We start from the raw sequence: 15,418 nt of genomic DNA on the forward strand, positions 1-15,418 counted from the left end.
GAGCTTTTATGTGTCATATTTGTATTTTAAGAATTCATTATTTCATTTAATCATTTCTTTGTCGATTCTTCTTTTTTTTTTTTAAATATTTAACAATCACCAGATACAGCTCAAAGGCCATTTTATACTGGATATCTAACAACGATAACAATGGAAAGGATTTGGGAAGGTATCGGCCAGAGCCTGTTTAGTAGGTACCACCCTTGATTGATAGGACTAAAGAAAACCCCAGTCAAGATGGTCCGCATCGAGAATCGAACCGACGACCTCCCGAATGTGAAGTCAACGCTCTGCCACTTGAGCTATTTCATCTGAAAATACTAAGATAGACGCATAACATCCTATACACACTTAGCAAAATCAATGCATAGCTTTCCGGTAGAAGAGAGGCTAATAGAATCTTTCTATGCGCCTTGTCTAGGTTCCATTTTCGATGCAAAAACGTATATGTATCTTTCATCTTATGTTCAGTTGTTGATCAATATCTGATATAGCTCCGGTGTTGAGACGGCATGTCAATTCCGAATACGCTTCTCATGCACAGTACTCTGTCCGTTAACCCTCGTTTATATGTTAACAATCCCATAAAAGTCCATAACGAATGATCCGCAAAGCCTTGAAGATAGTTTGGCTTGTGTGATCTTACAACAAAGTTGGATGTTAAATAGTCGATCATGCAACATACTGAAATTTATTAGCTTTGGAATTGTAGTTAGTGTTCAATCTTGGTATTTCTTAGAGAAAAATTTCACTTTATAGCACATCTTCAAATGAATGAGGGAAAAGTAAGACCCCGCTGTCGTGAATGTCTCCTAGTTAATGAATACATTGATGGATGTGAAGTTTTAGCTACGAATTGTGGTGTGTTACTGTGGATATCTACTGGAAGTTTCATGCCAGTTTGAAGTTAATGTTGAAAATTAATTTTTTTTAATATATACTATTTAAATCAATTTTGCTACTTTGTGGTTTGTATAACAAACTATAGTGCGCGTCACCTGAATTGGTATGTGGCATCAGCCAATAAACTCGCAGTGTGCTGTTACTAAACCTTCAGAGAGGAATGTAATCATTCATAATTGATTTTTTCGTATTTCTGGACAATTATGAATACGAACAAAATCAATTATGAATGATTAGATTCCTCCCTGAAGGTTTAGTAACAGCACACTGCGAGTTTATTGGCTAATGCCACACGTCAATTCAGGTGACGCTTACTATAGCAGAAGTTTCGCACGAAAAAAATAATGTTTATGCACAATATTTTTCACACCCGGTGGAAAAGTGTTACAACTCAAAAAATATATACATTTTGAGCTATCATCATTCAAAAGAGAATAGAGAGAGAGAGAGAGAGAGAGAGAGAGAGAGAGAAACGAGGTCTACCTGGTGGTATTTTCACAGAAACGTAACTAAACAATTAACCCCTAGATGGCTTAATACCAGTATTCCAGGGAGCGATTTTGATAAAATAACAAACTTCAAAAGTCATGTTCCCACAAATGTGTATTTTTCACTTGTAACACTCTTCCACCGGGAGTGTGGTTTGAAAATAAAGAAATTAATACCGGCAGGAAATACTGGATGAGCAGAATAAATAACTATAAGCAACGCCTTCGGTATTGCCCCTGTCAAAAGTACAGAATTGACTAAAATAAATATCCACGAGCAACACCTTCGGCATTGCTCCTCTTAATTCCTGGACCACTTGGAATGCACATTCTTCTCTAAACGTGGGCTTAAATGTCATTGGGACTGATTCGAAAACTACAGATGCGTCATTAATCTTGACCATTTTGGACATCTTATTTTCCACCTCTTCTCGCCCTTTACACCATGACGATGTGAGGTGAGCTGGACTTGGACTTAGACGGCATTGGGATTGTCATTATTAATCTCAGCGACACCGAAAGCTCTGGATTAGACACTAATATCAGTTGTATTGGATTATTTTTACAGGTCACCCCCTTCCTACCTGCTACAGGTATCTTAGCTCCATAGTATCTTCTTTTTTTCAGATTGTAAGTCATATGTGTTAATGTGTATGTCAATGTGTATGTCAATTTGTTTTTAGAAATGAGTTTATATACCGAGTTTCATTTTCCTAGCATGAAAAATTCATGAGATACTATATTTTTGACAAATTTTAAACCATCTCTTTGCCTTTGAAACCACCCCTCTTTTTTTCCTTTAGGATACAAATAAGAAAGTTTTATATAGAATACGGTCTTTTCGATAAAATTTCTTTGAAGAATACCAAATCAACCGTGTGAATTTGTATACCGAACACACTAACATCTATTTATACATATCGAGAGAGTATATAAGATTAAAAATAAGATAAAATGTAAGAAACGTCACTGAAATGAACATAAGCGTTGTAATTCTTCCATTCTATGGAATAAAAATTGTATATTTGTTCCCGATGACTTTTGTTGACATTTATTCGATCATAATGAAACTTACCCTTCCTCCAACCTTAGAAAACAAATCTAAGAAGTTAAAATCCGTCAAGAATAGAGAGTGAAAAGGGAGTATTAATAATACTCACACCATGCTAAACTAAGCTGGGTAGGGTTGTTCACAGGCGAGGTGAGTCAGAATTTTCGTGACCAGATTCGAGCCAAGACAGAGATTTTCCAATAGAAACACTATTTAAGACGAGGTATCACTTTCACGATACATTTTCGAGATGAGACAGTCTCAACTCGTGTCTCGTTCGCATTCCTAAAGCTGGGATGCATTTCGAATAAACAGTTTCATGTTGGAAAATAAAACGTCAATATACTTAAAGCCTAAATTATTCAATGAATGTATCTGTCTGCTCCAACATATGCATTGGTGAATTAATAAAATCAGACATTTACTGTCTGCAGACTACATAACGAATCATCAAGAGATCAGTAACTTATTCAGTCTTCTCGATTTGTGGAGGAAGATCTAAAGCTCTAGAGGAAGAGATCATCACCTATATGCTGCACATGTATCTTCAAAATTTGGGGAAAAGGTGAATCTAAAACTTTGGGGGTTACCTCCTAACATATCTGGGTAAAACACTAGAAAGAATTATGGCAATCATCAACTGCAAAGATTAAAAAAACGAATTCGAAGAATGACAGGAGTAACGGTTATTTTCATGAGAATAAAGGCATCCATTGGGTGATATGTATTGAAAGAAGAAACGATGATCGATGGGCAAAGCTATTCTTGAGTAGATACCAAGAGACAACAAGGTGCCGAAATCAAGAAACATTGAGAAAGAACGTGGAAAAGAATCGCTCGAAAGTGAAAATGAAATGAAATATTTCAGATTAACATTTCATGCTTATGTTCTTTAGTCAAAGGGAGCCGATGATTAAAGAGAGTGAATGATAATGGAAGAATTGGTGGAATGAGAAAGTGGGAGGAAATGGGAATACTCCGAGAAACCACGGACACGACGTTGTCCACCACAAACTTAATTGGCAGGGGATCGAACCATGCACCAGAAGTAAGCGCTCTACACTGAACCATCGTGCCCGCAAAGAATTGCTCGAGATGAATAATTGTGTAAAAAAGATGAAGAGAGTTAGTGAGTTTTTTTTTTTTTAAGACACAAGGATAATAACCTATAAAACATCTAGTAATGAATAGCGGTCCTTTTTAAATTTATACTAGTTGAACCTGCGCTCTCTACACAGCACATCATTCACATATGAGCATGAATCTCCTGGTCATTCCTCACATCTGTACGTGTTCCTTTACAGACACAAGTGAAAGACGTCTTGATTAAAATCGCGAAGGAGTATCATAAAGGGGAGATTTTTTCGATTATTTTTTCAATATCTCGCACCGTTTGCAAAATTGAGCCTACTTCCGGTTGGAGTTTCTAATTCATGTACGATCAGTATTTTTCTTTCCTCTTGCATGCAGTATTAATAAGCAAATACATTACATACACAATTAATTACATAGAATATAATGTCAGTGATATATATGTCACCTAAGACGTACATGGAAGATCAAAAATGGTCCCTAGCAGTATCGATGAGCTTCTGCCAACGTTTTGAAAGATCATGAATTCCTTCGCAGTAGGACTAGGTGGGCCGTGAAGCGAAGAAGGTATCAAGTGTATTTTGTACCTCTACTAGGGATCTGAACTGGCGTCCTCTAAGACAATTTTCCGAGGAATGGAACAGGTGATAATCGGACGGTGCAGTGTCCGAGGAATATGATGGATGAAATAGTGTTTCCCAGCCAAGGGATAGAATGGTGTCCCGGATCATTCTAGCTTAGCGCTGTCTTGTATCAGGATGACCCCTTTGCGATTCAGAAGTGCTGGCTCCGGAGTTTTGAGTTTTTCTTAAACACGGCTCAACTGCTGACAGCAGTAGCGTAGCCAGGATGTGTGTTTGGGGGGGGGGCCCAAGTGCTGTTATAGGTACACATAGAAAAATTACAAACAAAAAAATATATAAACATAAAAATATATAAAAAATTACAAACATCAAAGTACCAAAGTACATTGTCGGACCTCTTTGGGGGAGGCCCGGCCCCTCTGGCCCCCCCTTCCCTACGCCACTGGCTGACAGTACACAGTTGCATTGATGCTCTCACCGGCTGGTAGCAGTTCCAGATGTACAATGCCGCGAGCAGTCCATCAAACACACAGGAGGATCTTCTTCTGGTGCAGTACTGGTTTCGGCTGTTTCGAAACCGGTTCATGGGATGTTAACCAATGAGACGGCGCCATGGAGCTTCGTACAGGACACACTTCTAATCACATGTAAATACCCTGTCCAGAAATGGCTAAATGGCCCCTTTCTCAGACGAGGCAACAAAGAAACACAGGTGTCTGCCCGCGTTGCCTTCTGGCCTGGAGTCAAATCATGTAGGATCCATCGACCCAATTTGTTGTGCTTCCCAAGTTGATGGAGATGGTACCGAATAGTTTCTCCACTCGCACTGAATTATAGTCTCAGTTCTTCACATGTCTGGCTACTGTTCGCCTCAATTGCTGCCTGAAGATCTTCATTTTGTACCTGTGTTGATCTTTTGTGGTGCGTCTTCGAGTGTTTCGTCACCGTCCTTAAACTTGTTAAACCACTATTGCACTGTCCGCGTAGTCACGACACTCTTACCAAAGGCCTGATATATCTCCCGTCCCGCTGCAGCGGCGTTTGACATCAGTTTGAGCTCGTACAGCATACACGCCCTTATGACTTTCTGTGGAGGTCCCATGTTCACCCTGTCCTTACGAAAGTTCACAGTGTAACTGAATTACCGCAACCAGGTAGCATATTTGATATACCCGCACCAACAAATGACCTTCGCCTTATCTCCATTTGCATTCAACTTACAGTGTGAGGACCAATTGAACACACGCCTCCACAAAAAGCGACAAAACTTTCTTGGATACCTAGGAGAAAAGATGGAGAGAATGAAGAGTTATTGCGTATTCGTCTGGAATTGAAATCAATTCTTAATCACACAGAATAGAACATTCACCAAACTTAACGTTCGGAATGAAGTGAAAATAAAATCTTCAGGTTAACGTCCCACAATTTAGCCCTTTAGGTTAAGGGAGAGGATGATTAAGGCAAGTGAATGATGGAAGATACAAAATCAACTTACATTCATAGTTCATATTAGCTCGCTAGAAGCGCTTGATTCTTTAAACTGCCGGTATATAAGTTTAAAACACTCCTATTCTGCGAAGAAAAAACAAACTGTGATTTCTTGCATTTAATTGCAGCAATCCAGTATATTGTAATAGCCCAGAACATCGCGGTGATAAGTTTATAGGTATGACTAAAGGGAGGTCAGAGGAGCCAGTCCCCCAAAATAATGTTGCACCCTTAGAATACGTTGGACCACAGGTTGAAACTATGTTCGTTGCTTAAAAGCTGTATTGCATTATCCAATAATTGTACACAATATGTAATAACAATTACCCGATTCACCGGATTGCACACAATTCAAGACGAAAAATCGCGTGTATTACTTTTTTTTTTAAAAAAAAAAAGACAAACCAGAAGTGCTGTAACGCGGCAACTACATGCAATTATAAAATCTTTTTTTTTTTTTTTTTTTTTTTTTGTCGTGATTGCTATCCTGAACATTGTCATGGAATTTAATACTGAAGATTGCATAATGTAATACGCTATAATGCAACATATCTTAAACATTCAATGTTTTTTTTTCTTGTTCAGATGTAGGGCTATTGTTATGGCTACAGGAAATATCAAATGAACTCCCCTAACATAAATAGCCGTGCAATCTAATTTGTGTACACAAACGGAAAATTTTGCCTTCATGTATTCCGAATGCGTGATTACCATGTAATCTACCTAATAACCAAGAGGTTAACACACGTGTGCTTATGTATGTGAAATTCCAGTTTCGATCTCCCATGGCGATACACCCACATACGATTAAATTGTAGATCTACATAGCTTTACATATTTCTGCTCTATTACTGAAGAGATTAAATAGCCAGGCAACCAGTAGTGTTTATTGAATGCTTCACGAATATTTATATTTGTGTACTTTCAAAGCATTCATAGCCTATATATATAAACTGAAATAATTATAACCCACTTCGTGGTTTCTATTTTTTTTTAATTCTTTTATATCCTTGACAGTTATTATTGATTGTTAAATTTGTTAAAAATATGTCATTGATTTATTACAAAGTAACACAGCAGCTTCCATGAAATAGTGACATACAAAGCACACGATACACGCTATTGCAAATCAAGAAAATCTGTGTTAGAATGAATGAATGCAGAGTTTATTAATAAATAACTTGTCACGCTTCGCTTATTTCTTGAAGCCTATAGGATGCAGTGAGAAACGCAAAAGAATGTTAAAATATGTCAAGTGAAAGAAAACGTACGGATGATAAATGAAAGTGATGGCGATGGAAATAATTGATGGAATGATGAAAGATGGGGTGAACTCGTAAAAAATCCACGAATACGATGTTGTCCAACCTAAACGCACTTGGGCTGGGATCACACCAAGAAGCCATTTACATTAGAGGTGAGCTATGCAATTCTAAGTCAGCATCATCCCAAATTGTTCATGTGAGGACCAGTAGCTCAAACTTTAGTTCAATTCAGTGTCGTGCCGTGGGGGCGGAGTGGGGCAACAACCCCGGGCGCCGATGTAAGGGGACGCAAAATTCGGGAAGAAAAATAAAAGATAAATATAAAATGGAAGGGAAAAAGTAATAAAGAGTGCTCAAAATCAAGGAAAAGCAGGGTATATTTCTGAAAATGTTCTCACGCTTAGCGCCAAACATTGTGGCGCTTTGCGGCTGGTCTATCGACCTCACTCATAGGTAAGTGGGCTCCGTGGGCTCCGGGCGCTGATTTTCCACGGCATGGCACTGGTTCTATTGTAGCCCATGTGAATTTCTGATCGACAACATTGAGTTTGTGGATTTTTTTCGTAATTGCCACATCTTCACACAGTTTCTCTTATTAAACTCGGGGGCGCTGAATTTCGTGTTTGCCTCGAGTGACATGAACCACAGTTGCGAACCTGATTTCAAATATAAATTTAATAGGAATAAAATTATTGATTACTGAAAATATTGTATTTAAGAACCTTGCATCTCCAGTTATACCCTTCAGGGTAAAACAGAGGAGTATGAATAGATATTAGCAGCAGGGCCGTGCCGTGGAAAATCAGCGCCCGGGACTAGAGTATACGACGGCGCCCCCATACATATGTTTTAAGCAATTTTTCCTATCTCTTTTTCTTTTTTCTCCCGAATTTTTCGCCCCCCTTACTCCGGCGCCCGGGGCCGTCGCCCCGCTCCCCCCCCACGGCACGGCCCTGGTTAGCAGTAAGAACTAGTGAAATAATAACTAGTTCTCAGTTATGTGATATCCTGTATGTCGTGAACAGAATTTGAACCCATGGCAGACAGATCTTGTGATCCCAGCCTTATTCCCAGTGGCAGATTAAACTTTCCCGGCATCCTAACACAAACATAATGATCGTCCTTCTCTCCATCAACTAACAGTTCAATATCTTCATTTCAAATTCTTATATGAACTTCCCCTGGGTTTCTCTACCGTTCAATGTTTCAGAAAAAAAAATCAAACTTAGTGATAATCTCGAAAGACCAGGTATTCCTCATTGTGCAAAAAATGGAATTTTTCTTCTTGACCACGTAAGAGAAAGCTTTCTTAATACATTGATCGATATTTGAACATGTATCTGAAAATATTTTCCGAAATCGTGATCAGAAGCGGCTCATGAGAGAAGTCACATTGATAAAAATTAAAGTTTTATCGATTGAAACTAAGGGAATAAAGTTTATAAAATATATTAATTATTGTATACAACAATTACAACATTAAGTTAGTTTTGTTTTAAGAGGAAATAAGAACTTTAATTTTTACCTATGTGACTTCTCTTACAAGTGCCGCTGGTCCTAACATATTTCTGCTTTATTAAGGGTGCCCACTGGCAATTTAGTGCTCTTCAAAATTTTCATGGATGACACGAGAATAGATTGTTTGAAACGTTTTTCAGTCTTAAATGCCATGAATTTACGATCTTTGTCTTGCCCTTGAGCAACGTACACGATATTGTTATGTACCACGTATAGGACAAGTAAAAGCATGAAAGAATGGTGAAATGATAACGTGGGAGAAAATGAGAACACTACGACACAATACATGTTGTCCATGTCAGTAAAAAATTGAGCTCCTGAAGAAAATCCAGGAGCCAGGACCTATCAACAGGCCTATGGCATTCATATCTTTAGGGTATGTATGGATTAGTCAGCATATCGGCTTTCCTTGCCGTTGATTATGGATTTCTAGACCGAAATTCATTACATCTTTGCTTCCAATAGCATTCCAATTATCCTCACCTGCCTGCTGAGGAGACGCCGCAATGCCAACACCTACTGACTAGGAACTGTCACCTATCTTTTCTCTGGCCAGACCTGGCACTGTTTCATTTCGCTAATCTCAGGAGAAGTAATATTTTTTCAGTGTGGCTAGAGCTTTGACTGTCTCATGTTACTAATATACACTGGTGCAAACATACACTGTTACTAATATACACGGCGGATGAGAGGGACATGTCCCTTCCAACCTTGGAACTGGGGGCACTGTCCCCCCAATAATCATATTTGATTTTTTTTTTAATGTGATGATTTGTGTCCGATTGGCACAAAGCAAAGTGAGATGAAATTGATGTCCCCAATCATAAATCTCAAATCTGTCCGCCTTCCAATATTGAAGACAAGTCTTCTCCCTAATCCTTCAGAGGATTGTTTTTCAACTTCACAATTATCGCTTTAAAAAAAAAAAAAAGTCTTACTTGTCCTCCCCCCCCCCCCCCAATGTTGAAGACAGATTTGCGCCGCTACTAACATATGCTAATATTAACTTATGTTTTCTCAATGGCAAAGGAGTGTTGGCATTCGTGACCTGTTCCCCGGCCGGAAACAGTACACACGCCACTGTTGAAGAGTCTTTCATTCAATATTTTGCTTCATTCTTATAATAACTGAAGTCTCTTCTTAAATACTTAGGTAAGACCTTTTAGTAACTGTTTTTTTTTTTTTTACAATAAAGAATAGTTCCAAACTGAATATTTCCTACCAGAATATTCCTTTACGTTAAATTGAAAAAAAAAGAAAGAAAATCAATTTTTGGTTATCATTCATGATATTCTGCGAAAGGAATTTGCCACCCCCATGAGTTATCCATAGGCACATGGCTAGTGAGCCTATTTAGTAATCTGCTCCGCTACTGCTTAGGTTTATACCCATGGAGTAAGCCTATACCGCTCGACAATGTCACCTGACTTTTCCGCCTGAAATAAGCATATGGTTGTTATAAATTTGGGTTGTTTTTTCGAGGGTCTTGGCCTTGCTGCAGTACCCAAGTCCTACTAGGTCTTCTGATAAGGAACAAATTCGATTCGGTAGTATCTAATTTTATGCAATCATGTGGCGGCCGGTGGATTGTGGTTTCGGGTGTTGCAGTACGAACGATAAGAGACAGAAGATATAAAGTTGACTCATTCACTAATCAGCATAACTGTAGATGCAAATGCTATGTGACATGTTAAATTAAATAAAATTCTGTTTTTAAAAAATAAAAAATGCAGAACATTTTATCCGATTAATCACCTTAATTAATTAGTAAATTCATTCTCCTCTCTTTGATTGGAGCAAATCTGTCTAATACATGCTGGTTGAATTCTGGTATTCTTATTGTCACGTCTTTTTCGATGGAAAGCATAACCAATGGTGATAACCTTTCTTGGGAAATTCAATTCCTTGAAAGTGTCAATTCTTTCTCGTGAAAAAAAAAAAAAAAAAACTTTTCGTTTTTTGCTGACGCCATAGGTACAGTTAATATTAATTTCAGAAGCTTTGTAGATTCACTAAATATTTTTTTCTAGATTATTGCGAACGATTCATTCTAGCAAACTCAGTCCCTGACTCTGATCCGAATTCCTCTTCAGCGTTGACTGAAGAGAGTTCGTAGCAGAGATTAGTGTTATAAAAAAATGTACATTGAACACACTTTATTCACAGTTTATCCAGGAAAATTTAAAATAAATTGAGGAAATGTATCTGGTGCAAACAATACTACTGCCATAAGATATCTGTAAATTTAAACTGGATTTTTTTTTTTCGAACACTCTCCTGAATTGCCCTTTGCTTGTTTTGTCTAAACCTTAATTGCAAATTTTTCCTCAGTTGAAAGCTGGTAAATGTTTTTTTTTTTTTTTAAGTTATTTACAGAAGTCATGGTATACAATTCATTCAGAATTTGTAGGTTATTTACAGAATTAAAGCACACACAATAAAATTAAACCTAATAATTAAAAACCAAAACAGCTGATATAAAAGGGGTACTGGTATATGAATTCCGAATGTCTCATATTTACACATCAACACACACACATGTGCGTAAAAGAAAAAAAAACTACATTCCAAATCATTCGTCTTGGTTGTTACGCAATGCACGATGAACACAATATACTTCCACTTCCACATGAGGCGAAACAATGCTTACCAATGTGACATGTTCTCGAAAGGAAACCTCGAAACGCGCCAGATGAAGGATCAGCATGTAACAGAAGCCAAAAATCAAAGAACATAAAAACAAACAGAACTGCCAGTTCTACAACCAGAAATGTTAACTGGGAGGGATCCAAAGTATTTGAGGGAGGTCCAATACGTCTACATAATATGGAACCTGTCTTATACTGCACCCGAAAAGACGATAAGTAATTCTTACTTACTGTCATCTATATTTTTAGAAAAAAATGATAGAATGATTATTTTTATAAGAAAAGAAAGAGTACATGATGAGGTGTAAAATAAAATATTTAGCCTACATCAATCATGTCTCTGTTAAACAAGTATAGTTCGTTAAGAAAGTCTACAAATGTTAGTCGGGTTTCGAAATTTTTGGGAGGTCCGGAACCGGTGGACCCCCCCTCGTGGCTACGCCCCTGAGCATTGCTAACTAGTCCCAGATTCAATCTGGCGTTCCCCATCAAACAGTTTTATGTAGAAAGTTATCAAGATTATAAAATACACTTATTTTATAAAAGAAATATGTTTATCCTACTATAAAATACTGTTATAAAATACTATCCCCAGAGGGGAGGGGGGCGATTCTACATACTGACTTATTAATATTTGATTCACAAATTACTGTAGAAGAAGCCTTCATTATCAATATAAGCTAAGAATTAACTTGTAAATGCGGGTCTACTTTCATTTGTTTTCCCCTCTACTAGATATTTTCTTTCTTATTTTGTAATTCTGCAATCACTTTTTTTAATTGTCATTATATTGATTTAAAAAATATGAATGCATAAAAACAAATTCAATCTGTTAACTGTTAGTGAAATAAATTCAGAAATCTTATTTAGAGCGAAAAACTATCTGGTTCACTGGAAACCGTGCTGTGTTGCAGAAGCACTGCAACGACCAGTCCCTTTAACTTCCGAGATAGGGGAAAGGAGACTTAACATTTGCTCCAATTGCCGCGCTGAAGGAATCTGGTCGTTGTATGCTCGCTGCAACACAATATAAATTAGAGACTGTGACGGATTATTTCTCGCTTTTTAAAACGGATTAACGTAACGGACAGTTACAGAAGTAAAAAAAAAAGTTAATTAATTTGTATATATGCGAGTATTAAAAAGTATTTTTTCTGTTCTTTACTACTGTTGATAATAATATTTTTTAAAAATACTTTAGCTGTTGCGCAACGCTGCAACACTAACATTAGCCGCCACTGAATCATATCTATATAGTTTACGAAGAAACGAGAAAACCATGCGTGTTCCTTACAATATACGTTAAAAGTAGACCTCCTATAATTATTCCTGCGAATATATTATTTCTACAGATGATAATAACGGTTAATAATATTGTCTTCCCAGCTGCAAGTGTGAATAGCGTAAGGCCTTCGGTACACTGGGTCTTAGGTTCCATTCCCGGTGGAAGATATTTGAAATTTGAACGGATTACGGTGATTCAGATTTCACCTGAAACTGTTGGCCCACGTCTTACATAAGCTGGGTGTGGGCAGTGGCGTAACTACGTTTAATGTCCCCCCCGCAAGAGAATATCCAGGGGCCACGCCTTAACATTTTTTGTGGAATACTTCCCTGTATGTGTGAATAATGAGTTAAATGCATGCAACTACTAGGCTTAAATATTTATAAATGGAAACCACTTCGTTATATAATTTATTCAATAACCTTCAGAATGGAAGATGGACTTAGCTCTTTGCAGTCAGTGAAGTCAGTCTTAATGAAGAGTAGCAGGATTTCCTTCTTGCTTTCCTGTCTGCAAAATCCTTTACTAACTCCCGTACATCCATTTTTTTTTTTAGCTTCGCATTTATTGGGAACAGTGTTAGATTACTTAATCTATTTTGGCCCATTGTGCTTCCCATACAGTTTTATATTATTATTATTATTATTATTATTATTATTATTATTATTATTATTATTATTATTATTATTATTATTATTATTATTATTATTATTATTATTATTATTAATTTCAATTTTGAGAACGACTTATCCGTAGAACTGACAGAGTCAGGGAGCGTCAAAAAAATAACTACGCGGTAATAAGTTACGAAAAGCTAGAAGCCAATGACATATTTCACAATTAAAAGCCTTGTTAGATCAAACACGGAATTCTGAACTTTTATGGGCCCGCTTGGGAGTGTCGGGCTCCCCGCACTGCGGGGTTTCGCGCCATAGAGGTTACGCCCCTGGGTGTGGGTGCTGAAAGGAACGCTAAACTCCAGTCGTAAGGTTTGATTGATTGATTGATTTTTTGAGTTTTACGTCCCGTTCAGCAGCGAGGCTATATGAGACGTGAACCTACTGATTAACGTGGAATCCGAACCACATGAGCTCCCGCCGGGAATCGAACCCGCGTCTCCCGCGCCAAAGACGCGTACGTCGTAAGGTTTGTACTACAAACATTATTATTATTATTATTATTATTATTATTATTATTATTATTAGTATTATTAGTATTAGTATTATGTGTTTAAATGTCCTCTTTATCATTAATCAGTTAAACTTATATTTAGCAATTTAAAAAAAATCATTTTGATTTATTTTGTAAGAGTACGTGCTATCTTACAATTTATAAACCCGCTTTCCAACCCCATTACAAGCAAAAACAAAAAAAGGAAAAAACTAAATCGCAGTTGCACCGTCATTTATTTCCGGGGTTGACACAAGTAAAATCACGGTAACAGTATTTATGCGCTATGAAAAGTAGTCCCTAAAATTATTACTAAAATATCAAACACGTAAAATAAATTATCACTGATATTATATAATAAAAGTTACACTTAAAAAAGAAATCTATTTCCTAGATCTTATTATATAAATTTTAGCATTTGATATCCTAGAAACGTAGTAGGCATTGCATTTTCTGGAAAGATGGCTCTCTCACTTGCAGTAGGGAAGATTTGCCGCCAAGCGTGTTCTTTGCAGAGGCCTGCCGGAGTTAGTGGTGTAGTGTTAAAGTCGTACCTTGCGGTTGCTCGTAAAATATCTTCAGAAATGAGTCTCCCACGAGTATATTTTGATATGAGTGCAGATGGCCAGCCATTAGGAAGAATTGTTATGGAGGTTAGTAGAATATTGATAATAAGGTTATACTAAAATGTTGAAAAATCATAGTGGTGTAGACGCCGCCCAAGATACAAGACATGCATCGTTCGCCGGTTTCCACTGTCAGCCAAAATAGTATTTGAATATGGGTGCCTGAAGGCTCACTAATATTAACTTTTATAATTTCCAAATTTCTGAAATCAATTTTATCACTAATTAAATATAGGCTGTATAGTGTGCCGGTTAAGTCATGAGGTTATTTTCCAATTGGGATGGAAGACATGACGCATGAATTTATTCGAGAAATTTTATTTTGTTTGTTCTGCAGATAAAATATGAACTGCATTAAAAATTGAAATTAGTTAATGTATCTCCATAACAAGCTAATTTTGTCCTGATAGGAATGGAATTTGTTACAAGCGAGTTACTTCATTGTGGAATTTTCCATGTGCATAATCAGGCGTTAATGAGCATATCATGGTTACCATGTTAAGTATTCCAGGGCTCTGTGTACTATGTTGCGTGTTGTCCAGCTTCGCTTTATGCTTTGTTATTCGTATCTGAAGTCAATATCATATATTTCACTTTTTCTCAGGGTTAATGTTGCATTATTGTTGCAGTAGGAAAACTTAAGTCTTATTGAATGGGTAACACAGTGTATAACAGGAAGTGGTAATTATCGATATGCATTCTTGTGTCTAAGTAAGTAGCTGACGTGGTCTCGTCACTTAAAATTCTCAGAGTAAGGGCATCCTGAAATCTGTGCATTTATTTAAACACCTAATTTGTAAGTTGTTTGGTGTAACTTCAGCTATAGGTGCACGATGGAACATATTTCATAGCCACGTGACGCTAGGCTAATTCATTGCGTATCGCCGATCAAGATTTATTAAATACACATAAAATAGTTATAATGGGTTAAATATTTGACTACGTAATATCGTAGACTAATATTGCGGAATAATCTTGGAACTCGGGGGCCAAAATCACCATCTACAGGAGAAACGAGTTGATGTTACGTAAGTGTAAGTACGACTTAACATAACCTAATCTAGCCTAAACCATAAAAAAAAAAAAAATAAAATTGTACAGGAAGAAAGTAAGAATTTTAAGCAAAGAATTCTGCTCTCCCCCTAAATCCAAATATCATATCCGAATCTAGAAAATATAGCAAGAAACCTCGAAAGTTAAGCCAAATATTCTGGCTCCCCCAGTTTCAAAAGTATGCTAATATTGCTTTATGAAGCATCGAACTTAGCTCTAAAACCATAAATCGGCATGTGCTAACCAG

General features: G+C 37.1%; 1 protein-coding gene across 1 annotated transcript in view; it reads left to right on the forward strand.

Moving 5' to 3' along the window:
* The first annotated feature begins 13,976 nt into the window (after positions 1–13,976).
* The window catches only part of LOC145694846 (peptidyl-prolyl cis-trans isomerase), a 31,319-nt gene continuing 29,877 nt past the window's right edge, over positions 13,977–15,418 (forward strand). Inside the window, exon 1 of the mRNA XM_081771538.1 lies at positions 13,977–14,145. Coding sequence (XP_081627664.1) covers positions 14,077–14,145 — 69 coding nt within the window. The 5' untranslated portion in view covers positions 13,977–14,076. The remainder of the gene's footprint in view (positions 14,146–15,418) is intronic.

The sequence above is a fragment of the Thermobia domestica genome, chromosome 1 (genome assembly GCF_964235325.1).
Source record: "Thermobia domestica chromosome 1, izTheDome1.hap1.1, whole genome shotgun sequence".
Taxonomy (NCBI): Eukaryota; Metazoa; Arthropoda; class Insecta; order Zygentoma; family Lepismatidae; genus Thermobia; species Thermobia domestica.